Here is a 22,909-nt window from a genome sequence, read left to right on the forward strand (position 1 = left end):
AATTTACTGGAAAGAAAAATCTCTAGGGATTTGTTAAACTACATGAAGGGTTAAAAAGGACTAAGAGGCAAGACTGTGACTGACCAGACTTAGTTCACATTAACCCATACCTCACCTCTGCCTGCTAAAAATGTAGCATGTAATTTCCTTATTTTCTTCTTTCAGCTTTAAGGTGTATTTTTGTGATAATCTCATATGATACATCTATAAAACAAAAGTGCAAGGTCCAAGTAGAGATATCTTATAAAATATTTGATGATTACAGCAAGAAGTTACATAGAAAAGGCTATATCTAACTGGACAATTTTGCTTAGTTTGAAAAAATCTCTTTTCACTTGCCAGATGAAGAAACACGGACATGTATAAGCAACCATGAAGAAGTGGGATTGTTGCTGGTACTGAACATGTAGTGTGGAGTTAAAAGTGAACTTTGCTACAGGGTTTGGCTTAAGAGGAGGCTACAACATATTCCTCGATCCTTTACCATCTGTATGACTTTTATGTCCAAATAAGATAGCAATGATTGGCAAAGTCCTTTAATGTACAATGCATAAAGCTAGATGTTCAAGACTTTTTCTTTAAACATGAACAAATACCTGGCTGACAACCTCCATCAAAGCCCGCTTCTGTCTGTAGAGCGGCTTCCCCTCTCCCCATTGCATCTTGCCCAAATGAGATCTATGCAGCAGGTACTTCCAGCTAATTTCCCTGTGCTTTGCGAAAGAGTCACATCCCCAAGAGGGCCAGTGAACAAAAGTAATAAATGCTGATGTCTGCTCACACCCAAGGAAAAGCTTCAGGATGGCAGGATTCACAATTCTGCCATTGTTACCAGCAGAAAAAATATGCATAGCAACTAATGTCAGACAAATAGTGTCCAGTTATTAAGTTAGGTTTTTATATTGCAATCTTCTCCCTGATATTTGGCTGCTAAGGTAATATAGAGGAAAAAAAAGAATTCTGTAAAACAGTTCACTTTAGATAATCATATGGACTGTGAAAGATTAAACAAAGACCAAGTGTTTGGTATACAAAATGTGACAATGGACATAAATTCAATATTTATTCTGAGAATATTTACAAAATAAATAATAATAAACTTATATGCTTGACACTCATTTCAGAAAAAAACAAACAAGAATGAAGACACCTTTTTAGCACAGTATGGTCCACCTTCTCAAATTTCATCTTAAAGTTTTCTTTCAGTCTGATTTTAATGTTTATAGAACCACAAGGGAAAAAAAAAAAGCTTAAATTTCTCCCCAGATGTAAGTATAAGATTCTGCAACTCAAAGTTAAGATTATGTTCTACAAATTGGAACTACTGACATTCATTTCTATTTAATATACTTCAAGCAGATTTTTTCCAAAAAACTTCTGTTGCTACAAACTTATCAGCTGATCAGCTGTAACAAATTATCTTTTCTCTTGTTAACAATGCAACTCATAATTTAAGATGAAAGTTTTTTAAAACATAAATTATACTCAGAAATGGGATAAGAAGAAATTTCAAACAATATACTGATATGCAAATAAATCCCCAAACTCTGAAAAAAGCTAATTAATAATTTCAATTTTCAAACCAATGCCTGTTAAATTATGACATGTAACAGATGTAGAACATTGTGAACTAAGATTTCCCATCTTTTAAAAACTCAACTGTCAGCTGCTGTCACCACAGTTAACACAGCTGTGCAGTTATTCAGCAGCTGGAAAAGTGGACTAATTTAGGAAATTGCTGTGGAAAAGCTTAGCTTAAGAACATTTTAATTTGTATACTGAATGCTTCTCAACTTCAAGGCTATACAGTTATAATACGCCTTCAGGTGACTTTAAGGCTTTTCTCTTTAAGACAGGACTCCCAGAATTACAGGACTGTTTTTTTTTTTTTCCATAAACACCTTATACAAAGCATATAACATAAAAAAATGGCACTTTTCCAAACAAGTTGCCCATTCTACCTTTAAATATAGCTTCTTAACCAGTTTGCAAATTGTTTCAGAGTCTGCACAAATTTATTGTTGCTTATATGATCTCTTATTTTTTCAAAGGAGCTTTCTTCTTTCCATATTCCTTTGTTTTTCTTCAAGGCCTTTAACTCTGCTCGAAGCAGTCTTCTGTGAAGTTTCCAGTACAGATGAGAATCATGATGTAGTCCTTCAATACGTGCTGTTCTGCCAAGCCCTTGTCTCAAGATCTCTTCATTTAAGCACATACTGAGAAATCGACCCTATAAGAAGGCACAGTAAATATGACATTTCTTCACAACTTGTTATCTCTTTCTGCTAGAGTGTAGATTTAGTCAGAAGTATCTAGTTCATGTTTAAAATATACTACCAATGGAAGACATTTATGAGAAAACATTTGATGGACTAAATATTAAGCTGACCCAAACTACACAATATAGCTTAGCACTAGCTGTTAGAGAAATATATTTGTTTCAGGAATCAACCCACAAACATACACATCTTGAAACTTGTTTTAAAAACATTACATTGTATTTGCAATTTTAAATAAATAGTAGCAATATTCTTTGTATGTGCCAAGATAACTTAGCACAATCACAGACTTAAAACTGTAGATTTAAAGAAAAAACATTTTTGTTACTGTATTTACCTTATTTACTAAAACAAGGCACTCAAGTGCCAATTCCTGTCTTCCAAGAAGTTGGAACCATATCATTTGCGAGGGTTTCAACTCTTCCTGTAACCAGACCATGCCACTCGGAGTCAAATCCACTCCAGCCAGTCTTATCAGCAAAAGACTGTTTGACTGCCCTGATTGTATAAAGAGATATCTTTTTATACTGCACATAGCAGTAAGAAGAAAGTTCATGCTCTGCACGGACTGTCAGCTGTTGTTAATAAGTTTACTCCCATGGATTCACACCACATTTCAGCTTTAGTTCCCCAAAGTACTATTCAATTGCAACTGAGAATTCAGCCTTTTGTCTCCTTCAGGAAAAATTGTTGTAATTCAAGACTGTGTAAATAGTTTTATTTTGTGTACAAATAGAAAGGTCTGTTTTCATGAGCAGTCACCATTATTTTATCTGAATAGACAGATGAAATAGCCAAGAAGCATTAGCACCTTAAACAACTGCAGGTTTTTGCAAAGTGAACATGACTACACTACTACACTCAGACTTGATAGGCAATGTCTGAAAAGTCACTGAAGACTTGTCTCTTAAAAGTAGGTTTCCATGTGTACTGTCAGATCTTCATATGTAAATAAAAATATAATATCAATAGATTACTTTGCCAGGAATGAGACTAGTTAGGCAAACAAATGATTTTCGTTCCATTCTATGAACTGTCTATAGGCTTGAGCTTTTGCTGCCAAGAAATCATCATGATAATGATGCTATTAATGAAACTATTATATTGGCAAGTTCTTTTATACAGATATTTCTCAGTCTTTCCTATTCTCAGTTTCCCATCTATAAAGCAGGAAAAAAAACAAAAGACAGAACCAGAACTGCAACTTAACCCTCTCTCAAGCTTAGCACTATTTTGTGTGTACACAGAATACTTTGTTTCCTAATGATTTCTGCTCATCTATTTCCAAGAGTTTCATTTACTTAAAAATGCTAAACTTAAACTTTAATAACAATTTTAGTGTTTCAGCAGTATTTTTGCTAGCCTAGTAGATGATAGTGTATTAAGAACAACTTTTCATTATTATTATTGTTCTCCATGTAAGTTTACTTACATTTTCTCTGTATTGATGTAATAAAAGGAATGCTAATGGGAATGTGCTCAACTTCTAGACCTTTCTCAGTTACTTGATGTATTTTTCCCCGCAATTTCACATTCTTCTCTATAAATTCCACAGGTATATCCAACACACTTGTAAACTTTGTTGTCTATTGATGGAAGGAAGAGCAAGACAAAGCCTTCAAAATGTAAGGCAGTTACGATCACATTAAATAATCCACCTTCTTTTAAAAATAATTTGTCAAATTACAGATTTGCTGTTGCACAAGTTTTTTTTTTTTAACAAAAAAAAAAAAAAAAAAAAAAAAAAAAAAACCACTCATCAGCTGTAAGACCTGTTATGTCAGTATTTCCAGACACTTAGCAATGGTCCCTGCTTTACAGTGTTCGCAACATTAGGGATTACCATGAAAGGAAATTTTGGAAAAAGAACAGAAACCGACATTTTATGAGCAATGCATATTCAAGTTCACCTGATTCACCACAGAAAGAATGAGTGCTTTAAAAGCAGACTGACTGTTGACAGGATACGGATGAAAGAAAGCCAAGAAGTTTTCAAACACACTAGAAAAGAACAGACATACTGAAAACATGCAGGAAAAAACACTACTATTAAGATTAAAGACTTGCTCAACAGTAGCACTATAGTAATGAAGAAGATGATACTTGATTTAGGGGATGGAGGGAGAAGGATAGGCACTAGATAGCATGAACCTTACATTTTAACACGTTATATTTTAGAGCCCCCACTGCAAGAAGCCTTTTGTAGAATACCAATCTGTTTATACGTAAATATAAAAGAACAGATACCGCGCACACAGAAGTCAATGGTGTATCAGTTCTTTAAAAAGATCTTAAAGTATAATTGTAGGGTTTTTTCTGTACGCTATTTATTCAATAAACTTTTCTATTGTGGTCTGCAAAGTCTACCACTAAGAATATCAAAAATTAGGTGGCAATTGGAGGCTTGACAAACAGAAGCAGCTCAAATCCAATCTAATTTGCACTGGAAAATCCAAGAGCCTGGTCAATATATCCACAAGTCCTTGGTTTTGAAGAAACAAAAAACCACCGTTAGCACTGTGTAAATATTTAAGTATCTAAGTTAATGAAGAAAGCATTATTCATAGTTCGGGCTTTCTGGTAAATTTTAAGTTATCAGCTTTACACATATGATTTCTCATAGCAAAGTGTCCCTGGAGTGGGAAGGAAGGAAGATCAGAGCACCGCCGCCCTCCCACAGACGGGCAGGGGTGGCGCCCTGCAGGCAAGGGGCTGCTCGCCGTGGCGCTAGCACCGTAACTTCATTACGTGTATCGAATTGATCGCTATTTTTAAGAGCGAAGGAAGATTTAGGGCCACGTTTAAAAACGCTTGAACAAACGGACTTGCGGAGAAGGGAGGCAGAGAAGCCGCGGCTATTTTAACCGCAATCGGAACACGCGGCCCCCAGGAGAGCGGAGCAAGCACGCGGGGTGCCCGCGCCGCTGCGGCTACGGACGGGAGGCGGGCGCGGCGCGGGGGCCGCCGCGATCCAGGCCGCGGGCTGCCTCCTAACGCCTCCGCGGCGCGGGGGCCGCCGCGATCCAGGCCGCGGGCTGCCTCCTAACGCCTCCGCGGCGCGGCGCGGCGCGCACTCACCAGGCGGACGCTCCTCGCCAGCACGAGCAGCCCGGCCACGGCCAGCCCGGTGCTGAGGCTCTGCGGGCAGAGAGAGGGCAGCGCCGTCAGCGCCGCGCGCGCCGCCGCCTCCCCCGCCCCGCCCCGCGCCGCCGCCGTTACCCGCACGAGCCCCAGGTGCGCGTCCGCCCACTCGGAGAGCCGCGACAGGGCCTCGCCCGCCGCGCCCCGCCGCTCCGACATGGCCGCCGCCCCGCGCGCCGCCCCGCCCCTTAGCGCATGCTCAGCCCCGCCCCGCCCTCCGCCCCGCCCCTCAGCGTATGCTCGGCCCCGCCCCGCCCTCCGCCTCGCCCCTTAGCGCTTGTGCGGCCCCACCCCGCCCCTCAGCGCATGCGCGTCCCCGCCCCGCCCTCCGCCCCGCCCCTTAGCCCTTGTGGGGCCCCACCCCTCCCCTCAGCGCATGCGCGTCCCCACCCCGCCCTCCGCCCCGCCCCTCAGCCCTTGCGCGGCCCCGCCCCCCGCCCCGCCCTTCAGCGCATGCGCGCGCGCGCCCGCCCCCTCGCGTGGCGGCGAGATGGCGCCACCGCCCGCGGGGGGCCGCAACACGGCGTTAGATTATCTCAAGTAATAACTAAAGAGTGCAGAACCTTGTTTTTTTTAAGCAAAAAGAGAACTTGCATCCAAGCAGCACTCAGTTTCGAAGCATCCCGTTGATTCCGCTAAGCGAAAGCGCTGTCTGCTCTGGCGGACGTCGGGATTCCCACGGCCTCAGGCGCTCGTTCCCTGCTCGGGAAGGTGCTCTGCAGCCTCCCGGGGCTCCCAGCTATCCGTCCAGTGACAGAACTCTACTCCTTCCTATTTTATCAGAGCAAAGACCATCCGAACACCATCTCCGATCAGTCAGTTTAATATAGCGTTTATAATCATGTAAAATTACATTGAAAAAACCCTAGAGGACAATGAGACATAACAGCCTTATGGAAAACCTGTAAGAGTTGACGACAAGCACTGATAAATATTCCAATGTCTCTAACAGAGAGAAAACATACAGATAGTATTTTAAAGTAAGAATTTTAGGATGTTGTGATGGGTATCAGACCGACAGCAGCAGTGTTTGTACGCTGCAGCAGAAGCAGGTTCCCCGAGGGCTGGGCCGTCCTCGGCTGCTCCCTCGCGGTGACGCAGGAGGAGGGAGCAGCAGCGTAACCGCACTGGACGTAACCCGCCAGACCTCGCACCCTTCGCCTCACACGCGCCCTTTCGGGGCACTGTCGTCACAGGATTGAGTGCTGGAGAAACAGGACCTGCCTCTGAAGCAAGTCTTGGGAAACATCAGGAAGTCGCATTCGAGAGGGCAGGAGGTGACGACTCCCGTGCACGAGGCTGCGGCCAAGTAACGGAGCCGTCTCCTGCCCCACTGCCCCGCAGTCCCACCCTTGCCCTGCGTTTGGTCTCACTCCACACTGATCCTGCTCAGAAAATTAGACCAGGGAAAACCCCTTCCAAAAGAAAGAAAGAAAGAAAGAAAGAAAAAAAAAAAAGGTCATTTCCACCATTCCCCTCCTTCCAGCACGACCCGCAGCAGGCGCGGTGGGCCGCCTCAGGAAGTTAAACTGGCAGAAGATGCGGCCAGGGAGCAGAGGGCAGCAGGACCATGTGTTCGGCGGTGGTTAGCCAGTGCACCACCAGCGCTGGAGCACCACGCTGCACCCCGACGCTGAACCAGCACCAGGAGAGGAACTTGGCCACGCGAGCACTCAGGCACTACGCACTCCTGAAGTCCCCCATTCTCTGAATGTATCGGGGAGAAGCCTATGTTCATGCATGGCCACAAAGTCCCTGTAGCAATTAAGCAATCTGTAACACTAACTAGTGCAATCTATTTTCTCCAGTTCCTACTTTATAACAGATTGTCCAACTAGAGGTTAAGTTCTGACATTAAAAATTATTCAAGTCTACAATAATCCTAACCCTTCAAAAGGGGAAATCATTTCACTTTAAAAAATAAGGTAAATCTGTGTCAGGGGGAAGACAAAAGATTACTGGCTCATTTCAGCAAGCTGCTGGTAGAGTTGTAGCATTTCTGACTTGTGTTATAAAATAGCAATACCGATAGTTTTAAACTAAGTTTCTCCGGCTTGAAAGAGGAATCAAACAATTGTACAATTTATGATTTTGGATTTAATTTTGATATTGCCAAATTAATTTATCAAGCAATTCCAAATGCAGCTTTTTTTTTAAATTAATAACAGGTCATGTTGGCACATTCAGGAACAGTAAAACAAAATTACAACATAAAAAGCCAACTGTAAAACATCTATGAATTTAATTTCTCATATTCCACAGTCTAAGTTTTTCCCTTGAAGTTAGCAAAATCAAAAAAATTCCAAGCATGGACAACTATTAAAATAAGTGGCAGGTGGTTACAATAAATTCAGACTTTAAATGTAAGATACATACTTAATCCAGTGGTGATGATCTGGCCATGACTGAAAATAAATATTTATGTTTGACTACAAGTCTGATGTATTATTTCTGTGCTTATCCAGAGGATAGAAATAACTTAATTGGAAGATGACTCAGTTTGGGAAACAAAAATGCTTAATGAAAACTGTGCTTTTAGCTAGCTTTTTTAAATTTCTGTTCAAAACAAAACAAAAAATGCCAAAATATTGTTGGTACGCTGCAACCACAGATCACAGCTGGGGAAAATCTGCAGCTCAGTTTTGCTTTCGGGGCATGACAGAGGGAAAGAGGAACAGTCTTTGGTACTCAAACAAGTACTCTGTCATACTGCTCTTTTCGGGACACTTTACTCCTTAAGTCATATAGACTCTTTATACACCCATGTATCTCTTCCAGCTAGTCACAAGTTAGTTGTTTACTTTTTTCTAAAACAAATTCCCCTTACAGCTTGGAACACAAAGCTCAGGATGCAATACTTTCAATGTCATCAAGAAAAGAAATAAAGTGAACCTTATTTCTACCTTTCCTAGGTACTTTCAATTTTTAGATAATGATGTGCCATACCATCCAACAGAATATACAAGTGCCCCTTCTCTAGGCCTACAGTATGCTGTACATCACTAAGGCACTCAGGAGGGAAGTCATTTTTGATAAATGCAACAGGAAAGTTTCTACCATACAGCATCAGGAATGAATTTCTATAGCAGCTCTCCCATAGGATGTAGCTTGTTTGCTTCACGTAGCAGTAAGCTGTATACCGACTCACTGGGAGTTTGGCAAGTTTGTCATCACCAAATTACTTCCAAAGGCACTGATCATCTCTTCTTACCCCTAGCTGGAATATACATATTTTTTTCCATTCACTTAATTTGGATGTTCAATGTTAATGACATACAGGAACAAACAGTACCACTTCACACCCTCAAAATAACAAATGCTTCCAGGACAACTGCATGCCCACTCTTTCTGAAGTCAGTGTTTTCTATGCTAGCTGCTACACTACCCAGTTTGCCTCTTCAGGATTTAAGCCTTAGAGTATTGTGCGTTACTCTTAATTTAAGTCCTACCCTACACTGGTTTTTCTTCAAAGTTTATCCTGAATGTAAATCAAAATGTTTTGAAGCAGAGGAAATAAATTAAGTGTAATTTTGTTTATAAAAATATTTTCTTATAAATCTTTAAAGCTTATAAAAGCCAGAAAATACATTTAAAAGAATCTTGAAACATTATTTCATCCTTTGAAGTGTTTACAGTCCATAAAGTGAGAAGAAAAAAGCTACATATATTTTATCTTCCCACAATTCATCCAGTATAACATGCTTAACCTGTAAGTCAAAATGCCTCTGACATCCTTCCCCAGGTCAACTCACTGTGCTAGATCACTTCTCTTTGAAAAATTAAGAGCTGGAAATTAGCTGACAATGTTGCTGTTTAGATACACACAGCACTCCTCCATAGTTACTATATGGAAATTCTGATGTCAGTTGCATCAGCAACCATGACTCTGAAGCTAGAGCACAGACATTACGTAGTATATAGGTGCCATTCTTTTCATGGTTACCTTCTGAACATATGTTTTCATATTGAGAAGGCAAGTGGTACATATACCACTGTCTTGGCCACCCATTTTTCAGCAATTTGGCATTTAAAAATACCTATATTCCTGTTTACTGATTATGGGATATGTCTTTGTAATAAAAACTAAAATGACCTTGCTAGTCCATCCAGTATTTAAATTGCATCAGTTGGTCCTCTTGCACTTCCATGAAGACTGTCCTTCATCCTGCAGCTTTTTAAATTTTGGCCCAAGTAGGAACCACCAGCCAAAACCCAGAATGACACAAACCACAGATTCCACGTAGTAACCATCCAAGGTAGTAACACAGGAACCACCAGCTTTTGTGCAGAGCTGAAACAAAGAAGCAGGATATTTGTTGTAGAGTTGATACATTAACTATTTCCTGGGAGATGCAGAAACACATACTTTCTAGGAATATGCATTAGACTATTCATTGTTTTTAACTTGATTTTTATGAGTTACAACTAAATATATCTGGTTAGTCTTCCTTGTTTCTTATACAGTTAGTAGGAGAGGATTTCAAGCTTACTATTAGTATGGAAAGTAAAATGCTCTAGGACATGGTTTGGAAGCAGAAGCACATTGGCCCAAGGGACTAATACTAATAAATACAAACTCCCAGCTGTCCTATGTTGGAGAGGTGCTGCAATCACCATTAAACCCATGAAGATTTGTGTTTTAGCTATCCAATCATTTCTGTGGAAATTACACCCCTGCATCTCACCACACTGAATCTGCAAATGGATACTACAGTACAAGCCTAGCTGCCCACAGTAGGCATCAGACTACATGCCCGAGGTATCTTTTATTACCCAACATGGGCATTTACAGGAATGAGTATATCACGCAATTCTTTCTACTATTGTTTAGCTTTCAATCAATTCTGGTATACTCTCAAGATAAAGGTAAACCTTGGAACTGAGGCTCTGCCAGCATTTTCATTACTCAAACATGTCAGGTCAGATCAAGAATAAGGAGGGGTATGTGTGTGCCTAACACTACCAACTGTGAGGATGTGAAAAAAAATCAGGGGAGTGAACTGAAGGAAGGATGAACTGAAGCTGAACAGAAGCCAAGGCACTGGGAACCTGGTAAGCGACAAGCCAGCATGAAATACGCAGAAAAAGCACATTAGGTGGAAGCAGTTTTCCTTCTGCAAGTACTAAACTGTAGTGCCAGTTCAAACAAGTCACATTTGACTCCTAGAACACTTTGTGTATTTAGAGGACCTCCACATCCCAAAGAGTCCTGTAAACACATAAGAGCACTCAAGAGCAAAGTCTCAATCATGAGCAAGGAATAAATATTTCCACCCTTCAAGACAGTCATGTTAAAATTTCTCACAAAGAGGTGAATTTGAAACCTTGCTTTCCATGTAGCTGTGTCCTGTTGTTTGAGCTGTGTATAGTAGCACAGTATGTTCTCTGTTCTCTTCCACAGGGCTCCCCAGAACTGGGAGCGCAGCCAGTCTCACCGTTCAATTTCATACCGACAGTGAACACCAAAGACAAAGAAAGCAAAGTACTGTCACAATGAAAAGTGCAAGGTATCAGGATAGGAAGCCTTCAGAAAGGGACAGAAAGAGTACAAGCAAACAAAAACCCAAACCATCAAGAGAAAACAAAACCACCACCACAAAACTTCAGGGACTTTGGGCACAGAGAGCCTGCCAAGAATAGAGCACCTAATCACACAACTCCAAACAGAGGAAAGTTTACTCAGAAATATAACTACAGCCTCCAGGTACTACAGAAAATGTGGCAGCAGTGCAGTGCTTCTACCACCATCTCAGCTAAGAGGAAGGGAAAGAAAAAAAAAAAAAAAAGAGGGGAGGAAGGGAGCACACACACCACACAGCATAATTACTCTGCAACTACAGATCTTTGGTGAATGTTAGGTATTTAAAAGTATGCAGAATACAGACTTAGTTTTATTGGACAGAAGAATTAACTCAATTAGTAGGAATTTTTAAGCATGAACTATGCACTTTGAGGGTTTTCAAAGGTGAAAATACTAGAAGGCATTGTATTTAGCAGTAATTGAACTGAGACCATAACAGCCTCCCAACTTACTTCTGCAGCAACTGTAGTTCCACAGGTCTGTTCCTGGGCCCCTACACATTCTTTCACTGTGAGTGGATCCACAAGCCAGAGTGCAACAGTGGAAGGCCAGTTCCCTCCCAGATTCGACACAGTATTTAGGAGCGTCATGTAGGTTCCTCCGATCAGTGGATCACTAACTTTGGCATTGAAAGCCATTATTGCAACGTACATGCTATACAGTGTTATCTATGGAAGGGGTAACAAAGCCACAAGAAAGTAAGATCTCAGTTACGAGCAACTAAAACTAAAAGCCCTAACACAAAAACTCTTAAAAGAGATCACTTGTAAAGTTAACTGAAAAAAAATAGTCTCAACAGTTTAAAATTGCACAATAAGGACATTACTTTTATAGTCTGTCTCTATATAATACCAAGAAGCCTTGCTGTTTGTTTCAGCTCATACCAAAATGGACCCAGCCTCAGGTTCTAAGAAATCACTTTAGTTATCAAATTAAATTGCAATAAGGTGAAGTAGCCTATGCAACACTTTTGCATTAAAAAAAAATATATATACATATATATATAAATATATACACACACACACACATATATATACACACATATGCAAATACAACTTTTAAGACATTTTATAAATTTTTATTCTGATCTAAAGCCTTGTTTGGATTGGGCTTTTGTTCTCCAGGCCTTTGGATAAGGTCCACTATGATGTTCTAAATAACTAACTTAAAAAAAATCGAAACTAAATGAGGAAACTCATACAGCACAGCAAATCAGTCTTAACTTTAACTAACAAAAGCATTTAACAGCATTTATTGTCCTCCAGTTAGCTGATACGAAATACCCTCCTGTCCCTCTCCCCTTCTCACATGCAGTATACATTACCTGATGTAAAGCATAGCTCAACAATACTACAGCATAGTAGTACATAGGAAATCCTCCTTCATGTTTTACTTTAGGAGTCCACCACACCAAAAAAGCAAATTCCAGTCCAAGCAGTAACCTGCAGGAATAACAAAGATAACGATTTGTAATTTTGCCCATGTGTTTCTGTACTTTGACATAAAGCAGCTATTAAGCATTTGTGCACAGACAACACATTAAATTAGTTTAGAAATAGATTATATCTTAAAACAGTTGGATATCCGACAAGCACACACACACCAAAAAAAAGAAAAAAAAAAGAAAAGAAGAAGAAGAGAAAAAACCAACACCACACACACACTTTATACCAAAACAGTTGTCTTCCATACCAACAAAATTCACTGCCAGGTCTCCTATACTAGCCTCTTCCCTTGCCCCTTAACCCTGAACTTTTGAAGTCCTCTTTAAGTAAAAAGCAGCAAACAAGATACCAACAGAATACATCTGGAACAAGATCTACTTAACTTTGTTAGAAAAATGTAGGTAATTGTAGAAGAACACAGTAAATAGCTAAGTTTTATAGATAATGCTATTTTTCAGCAAATCTATGTCTTAGGTAATTTTCTGGATTAGTTAGTTTTACACTCCTATGGAATTTCATAGGCAAATTCTTATATTGCCAAACTCCTATATAAAACAATTAACACCAGAAAATGAAATGTCTCCTTGTCTGCATTGCCCTAATTCAGCTTCTTCTGCCCTCAAGTATCTGAATAATTGTTCCCCCCCCCTTTTTTTGATTTGACTTGTCAACATGTTCTGCCATTCTTACATTAGGAAACACATTAAACTTTACAGATACAGTCCCAGTTCTAGTTAGAACAGTTTACGAATAAGGTACTAACACCACTAAGTAAGAGCAGCAGAGCATGGCCCTAATGCTGTCATCTACCTATCAGAGAACACTGCACATTCTGCTTTTACATGCATTCCCACATGAATCATCCTCAAGCCACAAGGAACAAAGATAAAACTTATCATGAGAATTCAAACATGTTCTTTCTTCTGCATGGAAGTTAAGGAGACTACAGAAGAAATCCTATACATAATCTGAACAAACAAAATATTTTATTTCTGTAAAACACTTTGTTGTTTTTTTACCTAAAAGGCATAGCTTTGTAAAATGTGTTCAGTGGTTGGGGGCCTGCTGTATATTTGCTGATAATCAGAGGCAGTATTATCTGTAAAGGAACCATTGGAACTGCTAGCAGAGCCAAGTGCTCTTTAGGTACTCCCTCTTCCACCAATTTGAGTCCTGTTACAGCATCTGCTGCTGAAAATCCAACCTGCAATATAAGTTAAACAAAATAAACTGGGGAAAGCAGTGACAGTTTGGCTAGCAGTTCAGCTTACTTGATATTAAATACATGGAGAAACACAATTGAAACATTTCCATATCAGTCCTGCAGCATGTTCTGCACTCATACAGTATTTTTACCATTAGTGCCAGAACTACACCAAGAACATTAAACATAACAATAACAACCACATCCATGCCTTAAACACCCATTGGTATCTGTGACTGCCATCTTGAAACCATGGAAACTTAGTCTGCACAGAGCTACAGACACTGGGAATAAGATTTAAATGAAAAGCAGCAGTTTGTATCCTTTTAACTGCAGATTACACCAACAGCCTGGATGTAGAGATGCATGTTTTACATAATTTGAATACCAGACTGCATTCAAACTTCTCTTTAATATGCTTAACATAAAATGGCTCAAACAAGTATTGTCTACTGTACAACCCTACTTAGCGCAACAGTATGAGCAACTACGCTCAAGCCTCACATGAAAATTTGGAAGTCTGATGACCACCGCTGACAAAGGCAAAAAGTCACATCACAAGGACTCCCTTTCAGACTCTCCTGCCATCACCAGCTCACAATTCATAAGTGTATTTACTTACTTTTGCTGTGAGAATCAAGAGGCAGAAAGTGAGAACTGCTGGCATCTTGATTATTGAGAAGAGCAGCTTGTATGTATCAGTGATACCTTTTGTCTCTTCTTTTGTTGGTGTTAATTCTTTGTTCTCCTTTTTCAAAAGGGCAACCAGTGTAGTGGTAATTAAAAAGACAGCTCCCCAGAAAAAAAGGAAATCTGAAGGAAAAGAAAAAAAATTAACCACTACTATAAAGATTTTATTAACAGTTTACTGATTATCAAAAATGCACTTATTTTACAACAATATAAGTCCATGGCCTAGCAACTGAATTGCTCATTGACCTTCCTAAAAACATAACAAAACCAAAACACACACAGAGCTACATACAATAACTGACACAGCCTCTCTCAGTCCCATGTGTTTGCTCAAGATCTTACACAGAAGAAAAATGGCAGACTTAGCTAGTTCCCTAATGTTTTGCACATTACTACAATGAGCACAGAGAAGGAAGCAGGAAGGAAAATGAAAGCTTTGAGAAATAACGTCCACTAAAAGCCAATAAAGGAAAAAAAAAAGTTTAGCAGTTAAAAGACAGGATGGGAAGAACTTTGAAGAAAGAAGGCATTCACATACTCTCCAACTAATTTACTAAGTAGTCACATAGCTGTTTTGTGCCTCAATTCCATACTCGCAAAACAGTACTTATCTACTATACAAAGGCAACAAAGATTTACATTCACGAGTGTAAAGACATTCTGATCAGGTTTCCTACAGAGCTGTCAAGTACAGAGTCACTCAAGTACTTCTGTGTTAAGTGGATTTATATTCGCTAACTGCTGTATTTTAAGTAGACATAATATTTGCTAAACATTAGGTTTTAAGCCAGCAGTAGCAATATCTACACCAGTATTCCATGGTAAGTACTTTCTGAATTAGTGTTCGAGTTAGATTAAGATAATCCTAACCCCTACATCTAAGAAAGATGGAAGAAAAAAAAACTCACTAACAGGGAGAGGGTAAGACAGAAATAGTCTTTTATCTTCTTTATTAGGAGCAACTCCAGACGCCTCAAGACAATTGAAAGTAAGCAGCAAAAGCTGATGAAAGGGCAAAGATAACAGTTTAGCCAATTATTAGCTTCTTATTCACAGGAACAGGACAAATACAACATGGAAGAAAGCAATGAAAGATTACTTTAGCATTCTCAGTGTGAAAGAAATGGCATTTCAGATTTTTGTTGCTTCCAAATCACTTTTCTCTTTTCCAAGTATTTTAAAGGTGAGAAGATCACACAACCAATGCTATTAGATTGCTCTCTTTTTAGGAAAAGAAATAGATACCTTGAACCTATCTTTCAGAAATAAGGCATCATTTTCAGAGTCATACTGATCAAAATTACACAACATAGGCAGGAGCCGCACTGTAATAATAGCACTAAACATGACCATCGCAGTGATAAACCAACAGTGCTACAATTGCAACAGAAATAGCTTTGAACATCATCACATGAATATTTCTAATCAGCTCAGCCCTGTCAGCCTGCAACACAGTAATGGCTGGATTAGCTAAGAAAGACCACACACAAAAAGAGTCCAATAAAAAAAAATCCAAGATTTTTAAAAAGTTTTAGACAATTTATGTACAAATAACACATTCTTCCATTCAAAAACAGAACAAGGGTCCAGTAACAGTCTACTAACTTCAAACTTCTTTTGTGATAGTTTACACAAGGAATTTCTAGCACGAACAGTTTCTGGTGCCACCATTACTGCCCATTCCCCTATCCCCGTATCATCTCCGCTGCTATGGTACTGCCAGCTGCACAGACCAATATGCCTTTGGGTTAGATCAGAAATATGACTGGGCTGGAAAATAACCAGGGAAGAGGTTTATGTGCGGGTTATTTCAGCACTTCAGCTTTAGTAACACTACAGCCACACATCTCCAAGGAGAGAAGGATGCGCCACAGCCACTAACGCAGGTAAGCTGAGGCTGCCTTGAAAGGGGCCAGCATCTTCTGCCAGCACTCACACTTTACTCCTCAGCTTCCTTCATACCAGAACTTGTATTCATGCAACAGCATGACAAACTGGATAGGAACCAACCAACCCAGCCAACAACTTGAAAATAAAAAATTAGAAAGCCCCTCCTTTGCACAGCAAAATGAGAATGCCTCATACACACTCACACAAACTGTAAGCCCAATGAAACTTCTCATTTTTTTCCCCACTAGAACTTTACCTTGAAATAATGTAACACAGAATTTGTTTTGAATAATAGTTTTACATTTGTTCATATTACCTCTCCAAGTTTAACAGAGAAAAACTAATGTTGCTGCCTCTCGACAACTTTAAGCTGACTTGGGATCATGAGGTTTTAACTTACTCTTCTCTAGCACTGGCACTCAGCCCATGACGAAAGGGCTCAGAGAGCTACGCTGACAGAAAACTGCTCATCTTTTCACACTGCATTTACTGCTGCTTTAACTGCCTGAACCAGCTCTCCATGAATTCTGACGATAACCAGCACTAGGACAAGACATTGCCATTTCAGTGAGATGGTTTACAATACTGCTCCACAGCTGATTCAGGGCAAACATGGGCACAGTGAACTGTGGCACAGGACCAAGTGGAGAGGGTAACAAATTTCCAAAACTGACTTGGCTTCCCAAAAAAATAAAAACATATCCTGCAAGTGTAGTGCCAGAGTTATTTGCTTTTCTTACTCCACACAGGTTAGTACTCTAGGAGAAGTTAAACATGTTGCATCGGTGGTGTTTTTTTTTTTTTGTTTGTTTGTTTTTGTTATTTTTTTTAAGGTATGGTAATAACAGATGCGTTTTTACTAATAGTACTGAATAAAACAAATTAAAAAGTTCCACTGTTCGGGTTGCTCCTAAGTGAAGCAAGACCAAGTTCTTAAATACACCAGTGAGCTGCAAATTGCAGCAGTGAGAGACATCAGCCTGCCACTGCAGCAAGACAGGAGAGACAAGCCAACACTGATGAACTACACGTTAGGGGAAAACTTAAGAAACAAAGCAATAAGCCACTGGGGTTAACTTGAGGACTGCTCCACGCTTCCCAACATACAGAGAAGACACAGGATTATTAACAGGAAGAAAAGAGAAGGGCTAGTTGTTAGTAACTGTAGCAGTTGCATAGATGAAATAAACACAACAGTCTTGGAAAGTCAAGTCCTCACTTATCAAAAAAATAGGCACAGGCAAGAGCAGGCTAGATTTTATATCTCAATTCAACTCAATTTTGGTATGCCCTTTCCCTTTAGCAATACAGGCAGAGGGATTCAAGTATGGATGGGGAAAAAAGAAACTAAAAAAAAATAATATTTTTTTTCACTATTAACTATGGCCAGTTGAAAACCAGAAATGGTTTTCAGTCCACTGCCAGTTTTTCAATCCTCCTAAAAGTTTATCTGGCCACATCCAAACTTGCACATTTTAAGGATCTTCGAGGCAATATCTCGAGTATCAGTAATGACAAATAACCTTTCTAAAGGAGAAAAACTTCAAAACCGGCCCTGAACTAAAACTTAGTTAGGATCTGATCAGACTACATTTAGTCCATAAATGAAAAAAAAAAAAAAAAAGACTCCTCTCCTCTATCCCACCCCCACACTCCCCAGCCCCTTAGTTTAAGGGGAAAGGGCCTTCCTTTGGAAACTGGCAGCACAACTAACTCTGAACTCTTGACACTTCTATTTCTGAGAAGAATACTGGCTTAGAAGATTCAGTTTTGTTGATTTCCCCTTTCTCCCAGAAGAAGATGCTCTTAACAGGCCTCCTTAAAAGGCAACAAAGCTGTTACGCTTTTTTTAAAACCAATAATCTATCCTGTGGCAATTAAAAGAAAAGCTCAAGCCTCTCCTAAGGGTCAGCCGAGAGGAGGACAGGGCCAACTGCCCGCTCCCCGGAGGCTGGGGCATGTGGGCTGCCGGGGGCTCCGGGGCCTCCCCGGGGCAGGGGCACCACAGGCTCGAAGCTGGGAATCCGGCAGCACAGCACCTGCGAGGGTGACGATTCCTCGGGGCTGGGGCTGGAAGCGCAGGTACTTGTTGCAGAAGGAGGCCGACTCGAGGGCGAGGAAGAGGACATTGCCCAGGAAGTAGCCGGCCGTCTGCCCCACGGAGTTGCAGGTGGAGGCGTAGCCCACGTTCTCCCGCGACAGCATGGTCAGGGCCCAGCCGTCCACCGCTATGTCCTGCGTGGCCGCCAGGAACTCGAAGAGGAAGAAAGCCACGGTGAGGGCCACCACGTCGGGGCCGCGGCCCTCCCCGTCGCCCAGCAGCAGGTCCACCCGCGTGGACAGGTAGAGCATGAAGAGCCCCAGGACGTACTGCGTGGGCACCAGCCAGGACTTGCGGCGCCCGAAGCGCCGCAGGTAGACGGCGTCCACCAAGGGTGCCCAGAGCAGCTTGAGGCTGAAGGGCCAGAAGACGAAGCTGAAGAAGGCCTGGTCGGTGTAGCTGGCGCTCTTGCTCTGCAGGATGAGCGGCACGCTGCCCGCCAGCCCCAGCGGGATGCCCTGCAGCACGTACAGCACCAGCAGCAGCAGGATGCTGCCCAGCTCGGCGCGGCAGCCCCGCGGCCCGCCCGGCCCCGGCGGCGGCAGCAGCAGCGCCTCAGCCTCGGGCTGCCCGCGCGGCGCCCCGTCACCGCAGAGCCGCAGCGCGGGCGGCGCCTCGCTCCTCACGTCCAGGTACTCGTGGCCGCCGCCGGCCCGCCGCTGCCGCCCGCCCTCCTTGGCCGTGACGGCGGGGGACATGGCGGGCGGCGGGGCGCGCTGTGCCCGGGCCCCGCGGACCGGACCGGACCGGACCCGACCGGGCCGGAGCCGCGCACCCTCCGGCCGCCGCAGGGCCGCCGCCGCCACAGCGCGGCGCCGCCCCTTCCGCCCGCGCGCCGCGCGTGGCTCCGCCTCATTGGCCCGCGGGCGGGTGACGTCAGGCGGGGTGGCCGTTGGGCGGCCGTTAGGCGGGCGGCGCGAGAGGCAGCGGCGGCGGCGGGGCTGTCGCCGGTGCCTAAAGGCCTCCAGGAAAAGTAAGTGCAGTGTGTAGCCGCAGCCACGCCTGGAGGGGGGTGGGGGGGATTTGGAAGCAATCCGGAATGCAGCTTTGTTGTTAATCCACGAATAAGGGCCGCGTCACCTGCGGTACGCCCACCTCATGCCGGGGGATAGCTGTCACGCACGTCGTTTGCCGCAGAGAGGACAAGCCAGTTGAGACGCCAGAACCACGGGTGTTCTCCCTAAGCCCTACAAGCGCTTGATGTAGCATGCTGATAGGGAAGGAGGCCCCAAACGCTCGTAAACTCAGTAAATTCCCCTTTTTTTTTTTTTTTTTTTTTTTTTTTTTGCCATTCCATGAAATAATAATCGTGCTGAGACTAAGGCACAGCTACCTCTAGAGGTGAAAGGGAAAACTACCCGGTTTGCATGAAAAACGGAACTCCTGCCTTCCTCTGGTGCGGGTCTGAGCCGAAGGGGGTTAAAAAAGCTGCTGCTGTTGAGCATGTGTTGTATCAGGGCTCTGATAAACATACACAAAATTCCCTGTGGATGCTTTTAGCCGTCCTTCAGCGAGTGTGCACTCACTGTGTTATAGCCTGGTAAGCAATTATGTTAACATAACTCTGGAGAGATGAATAAGAAAAGCCAAATTTTTAGCTGGCTTGGTGTCCTGTATTAACAGGAAAAACAGAAAGAGTAAAGCTACAGTAATTAAAAGTTATCCTTTTCTCTATTTTATCCAGTATTTATATAGCTCCATAATAATTAGACTCTAAGAAACACATGCCATCTTGTGTTTTTCACTCTTCTTTTGGCTGTTTGCAATGCTTGAAGTATTCTTACTGTTCCTCAGTTTTTTATAAATTCTTGAAAGACATAGCCATAATATGGTTATAATATTCAGGAAAAAAAGTGCAGCAATATTGTCCTTAGGATAGAAATTATAATCTGACAATGCTACTAGATACTAGTTTGTGATTTCATATTACCTTAAATCTTATACCTTTCTCTACTGTCATCTCTTTAAATGATATGAATAATAATTTTAAAATTTCCAATAGGGGTTTAAAAAATATTTGGAATCATTACAATAATAAGATTTAGTTGCCTTCCTCTGTGTCTTTTAAAAAGTTTCACCTGAATAGAAGGCACACTCTACATCATGAAGACTGACATGCAGAAAAATGCTTGTTGATTTTTCAAGTGCCAGTTTCTGCCTTTCTTCATTTTTAGCTTTAAAATGGACTCAAATTAAACCTGGAGCTGAAATGTCATAAACTGATTAATGGACACAGATACTGTGTTAGCTTGATGTGATGTGCACTAGGATATGTGAAACATTTATTTTAAGCTCCTAGGAACTGGCCATAAACTCTTAAGAGCTAGACAAATGTCCTTGGTGTTAAACATGTACAAATCTGCTGACTTGAGATCTGAAGAGGGAAACCAAAATGGAAGTGAAACTGTTGTACCTTTATTTATTCCAATGTTGTACAATTGCTAGGGCGTACACAAAAACTGAATTCAGATTCTGACTTTAAAAGCATGGCATATGCTAGAGGTGATAAATGCATTTGCTAGAACATACCTACATGTCTGATTTTGCAAGGAGGTGCCGTATGATTTTTTTGGAAAATGGTGAGTAATGTTGATGCATATACTGGGTTCACTGAAATGCACAAAGACACAAAGGTGTTTCCTTCTCAAATATCAATTCCATAAACAGTATTTAGGTAATTCTAAGTGTGTACAAATCAATAGCAATATTTAGATAATTTGAAGCATTTATATAATGTATATATAAAAAAATATATTGTGCTAAGCTCTGAAATTAATAGTATTTTTACCATAACACTCATTTACTAATACACTGCAAATACTATTACCAGTGGGTTACTACTGTTTTAAAATAAGAAACAACATAGCTCAAGCATGTACAGTAAGGACAATTTCACTAATAGAGTTCAGATGCTATATTAAAATCCCAGGTATAAAAAACATTTTGGCTCAACACAGCTACTTAGTGCACTAATTTGGGGATACGATTTTGTATGTTATGTGACAATAGTGTCAATAAACTTTCTGGAAGCACAAACAGCAGCATTCCTGCCTTGGTTCCCACTAGCCTTGATCTTGTATACTATAGCACGTGGTCAACAAAAATGTTGAAGTATATAAAGCACTCATTATTATAATTTTTGCGGATTGATTTTTTTTTCAGTTAGCAGAAGCTTCCTTTTTGAAGTGTCTTCTTGTAGTTACAGGAGAGACATTGAATTTAAGTAAGGAATACAGAAGGGAGAATAAAGATGTTATGCTGTAAAAGCTTGGGAGAGCTATATTACTCACAAGAAGTAAAGTCAAGGAGGAATTATAAAGGTCAGCCCAACTGAGAATCAGCTTTTATACTTCATGTATTCTGAAATGTATTGCAGATATGTGCTCATCCTGTCTTGCACAGCATAACATCATTCCGTTGCCACGGCTCCTACGTGCTGCCACAGTACAAGGAAAAAGTAAACATCTAGAAACCTTAATACTAAAACAGCTTAGGTTTGTTTTCTGTATACATAATAAGGGCTGAATTCTGCAAGTACTTACATACTGTATTAATTTAAGGGCATTTAAAAGATCAGGGCTTAATGGTGAAATTTTAAAGCCTGTGATCTTGAGTGCAAATCCTGCCAGAAACAGTCACATCCTTTTTTCTCTTTGCTACCATTAATTATCTCCTTTACATTCTGAGATGCTAATGACAGATGCAAGCTTAAGTACACGCATAAGCATTTGTTGAATTGGGGGGTTGATACCTAAGGAAGAGGAAGTTCCTATTAAAAAATGGGGATAGACCATGTTGAAAAATAAGAACTTACTTTCACAAGTAAGTTACCAATAAATGTCGAAGTACTTTTTCAGCGTGAACAGGCAAAATCGATCCTCTGGGATTCTATGCATTTTCCCGAATTCCATGATAGTACCACACCCTACTTCCCGGATGTCTGCGAGCGGGGTCGCTTCTCTGCCCACAGCAGAGGACCGGGCGCCCGCGGCGCGGCCTTGCCTTGCCGGGGCGCGGGGCTCGCCGTCCCTCGCCTTCCCCTGCCGTTAGCTGCGCGGGCGGAGGAGGCGACTCTGGCCGGAAGAGACGGTGGTTGCGCGTCCCTGCGCGCCGCAGAGCGAGGAGTAGCGGGCCGGAGCGCCGCGGCGCAGGACTCGCCTCCCGCCCGCTCCCCGGAGCGCGGCGCGGCGCGGTGCGGCGGCCCCGGCGCTCGGCGCGCTCCGCCCCTTCCGCCCGCCTCGCCGGCGGCCACGGCGCGCCCGGGCCGTCCGCAGCGGCGGGAGGCGGGCGCGGGGCGGCGCCGCTCCTCCCAGCAGCGGGGGCGCACACGGGCAGCATTAGCTCATCGCGGCGGCGGCCGCGGCGCCTCGCAGCCTTTTCTTCCCCGCCGCCGCCTCAGAGCTGCCCTCCGCTCGGCCGCGCCGCTCCCCAGCAGCCTCCATGGCTCTGTGCAACGGAGACGCCAAGGTCAGTGCCGCGGGGCGCCGCGCCGCCGCGGCGGGACGCCGCCGGCCCGGCCCGGCCCGGCCCGCCGCGCTGCCCGGCGCTTTGTGTTTCTGGGGCGGCCCCGCCACC

At 42.4% G+C, this 22,909-nt stretch overlaps 3 protein-coding genes across 4 annotated transcripts in view; 1 reads left to right on the forward strand and 2 right to left on the reverse strand.

Annotated features, from left to right (window-relative positions):
• Window positions 1–1,050: 1,050 nt before the first annotated feature.
• Window positions 1,051–5,596, reverse strand: C9H3orf33 (chromosome 9 C3orf33 homolog). 2 transcript variants are annotated; one of them, XM_062582584.1, is made up of 5 exons: window positions 5,499–5,596; window positions 5,358–5,417; window positions 3,712–3,865; window positions 2,617–2,777; window positions 1,051–2,230 (listed from the first exon to the last, which is right to left on the reverse strand). In XM_062582584.1, the coding sequence occupies exons 1-5, from the start codon at window positions 5,577–5,579 to the stop codon at window positions 1,964–1,966; spliced, it is 723 nt and encodes a 240-aa protein (XP_062438568.1). In that variant the 5' UTR covers window positions 5,580–5,596; the 3' UTR covers window positions 1,051–1,963. The 2 variants fall into 2 exon arrangements, with proteins under 2 accessions (XP_062438568.1, XP_062438569.1); XM_062582585.1 differs by lacking the exon at window positions 5,358–5,417.
• Window positions 5,597–7,645: 2,049 nt separating this feature from the next.
• On the reverse strand, window positions 7,646–19,108 carry SLC33A1 (solute carrier family 33 member 1). Its single transcript, XM_062582844.1, has 6 exons — window positions 18,273–19,108; window positions 14,273–14,463; window positions 13,466–13,650; window positions 12,326–12,443; window positions 11,454–11,669; window positions 7,646–9,711 (listed from the first exon to the last, which is right to left on the reverse strand). Exons 1-6 carry the CDS (start codon window positions 19,030–19,032, stop codon window positions 9,544–9,546), a joined length of 1,638 nt encoding a protein of 545 aa, XP_062438828.1. The 5' UTR covers window positions 19,033–19,108; the 3' UTR covers window positions 7,646–9,543.
• A 3,540-nt stretch (window positions 19,109–22,648) lies between these two features.
• GMPS (guanine monophosphate synthase) overlaps window positions 22,649–22,909 on the forward strand; it is a 34,674-nt gene continuing 34,413 nt past the window's right edge. Inside the window, exon 1 of the mRNA XM_062582990.1 lies at window positions 22,649–22,801. Coding sequence (XP_062438974.1) covers window positions 22,775–22,801 — 27 coding nt within the window. The 5' untranslated portion in view covers window positions 22,649–22,774. The remainder of the gene's footprint in view (window positions 22,802–22,909) is intronic.

The sequence above is a fragment of the Rhea pennata genome, chromosome 9 (genome assembly GCF_028389875.1).
Source record: "Rhea pennata isolate bPtePen1 chromosome 9, bPtePen1.pri, whole genome shotgun sequence".
Lineage (NCBI taxonomy): Eukaryota > Metazoa > Chordata > Aves > Rheiformes > Rheidae > Rhea > Rhea pennata.

What these genes read in the sequence shown, in the direction of transcription:
- C9H3orf33 (XM_062582584.1), bottom strand. Translation starts at nt 5,579, where the DNA reads ATGTCGGAGCGGCGGGGCGCGGCGGGCGAGGCCCTGTCGCGGCTCTCC. An exon ending in TACATCAATACAGAGAAAAT is followed by an intron (nt 2,778 to 3,711) that starts GTAAGTAAACTT and finishes TTATACAATCAG; the next exon opens with GGCAGTCAAACAGTCTTTTG. An exon ending in GCCTTGTTTTAGTAAATAAG is followed by an intron (nt 2,231 to 2,616) that starts GTAAATACAGTA and finishes GCCTTCTTATAG; the next exon opens with GGTCGATTTCTCAGTATGTG.
- SLC33A1 (XM_062582844.1), bottom strand. Translation starts at nt 19,032, where the DNA reads ATGTCCCCCGCCGTCACGGCCAAGGAGGGCGGGCGGCAGCGGCGGGCC. An exon ending in AGGAATCGTCACCCTCGCAG is followed by an intron (nt 14,464 to 18,272) that starts GTGCTGTGCTGC and finishes CTTTTCCTTCAG; the next exon opens with ATTTCCTTTTTTTCTGGGGA. An exon ending in TCTTGATTCTCACAGCAAAA is followed by an intron (nt 13,651 to 14,272) that starts GTAAGTAAATAC and finishes CTTATATTGCAG; the next exon opens with GTTGGATTTTCAGCAGCAGA.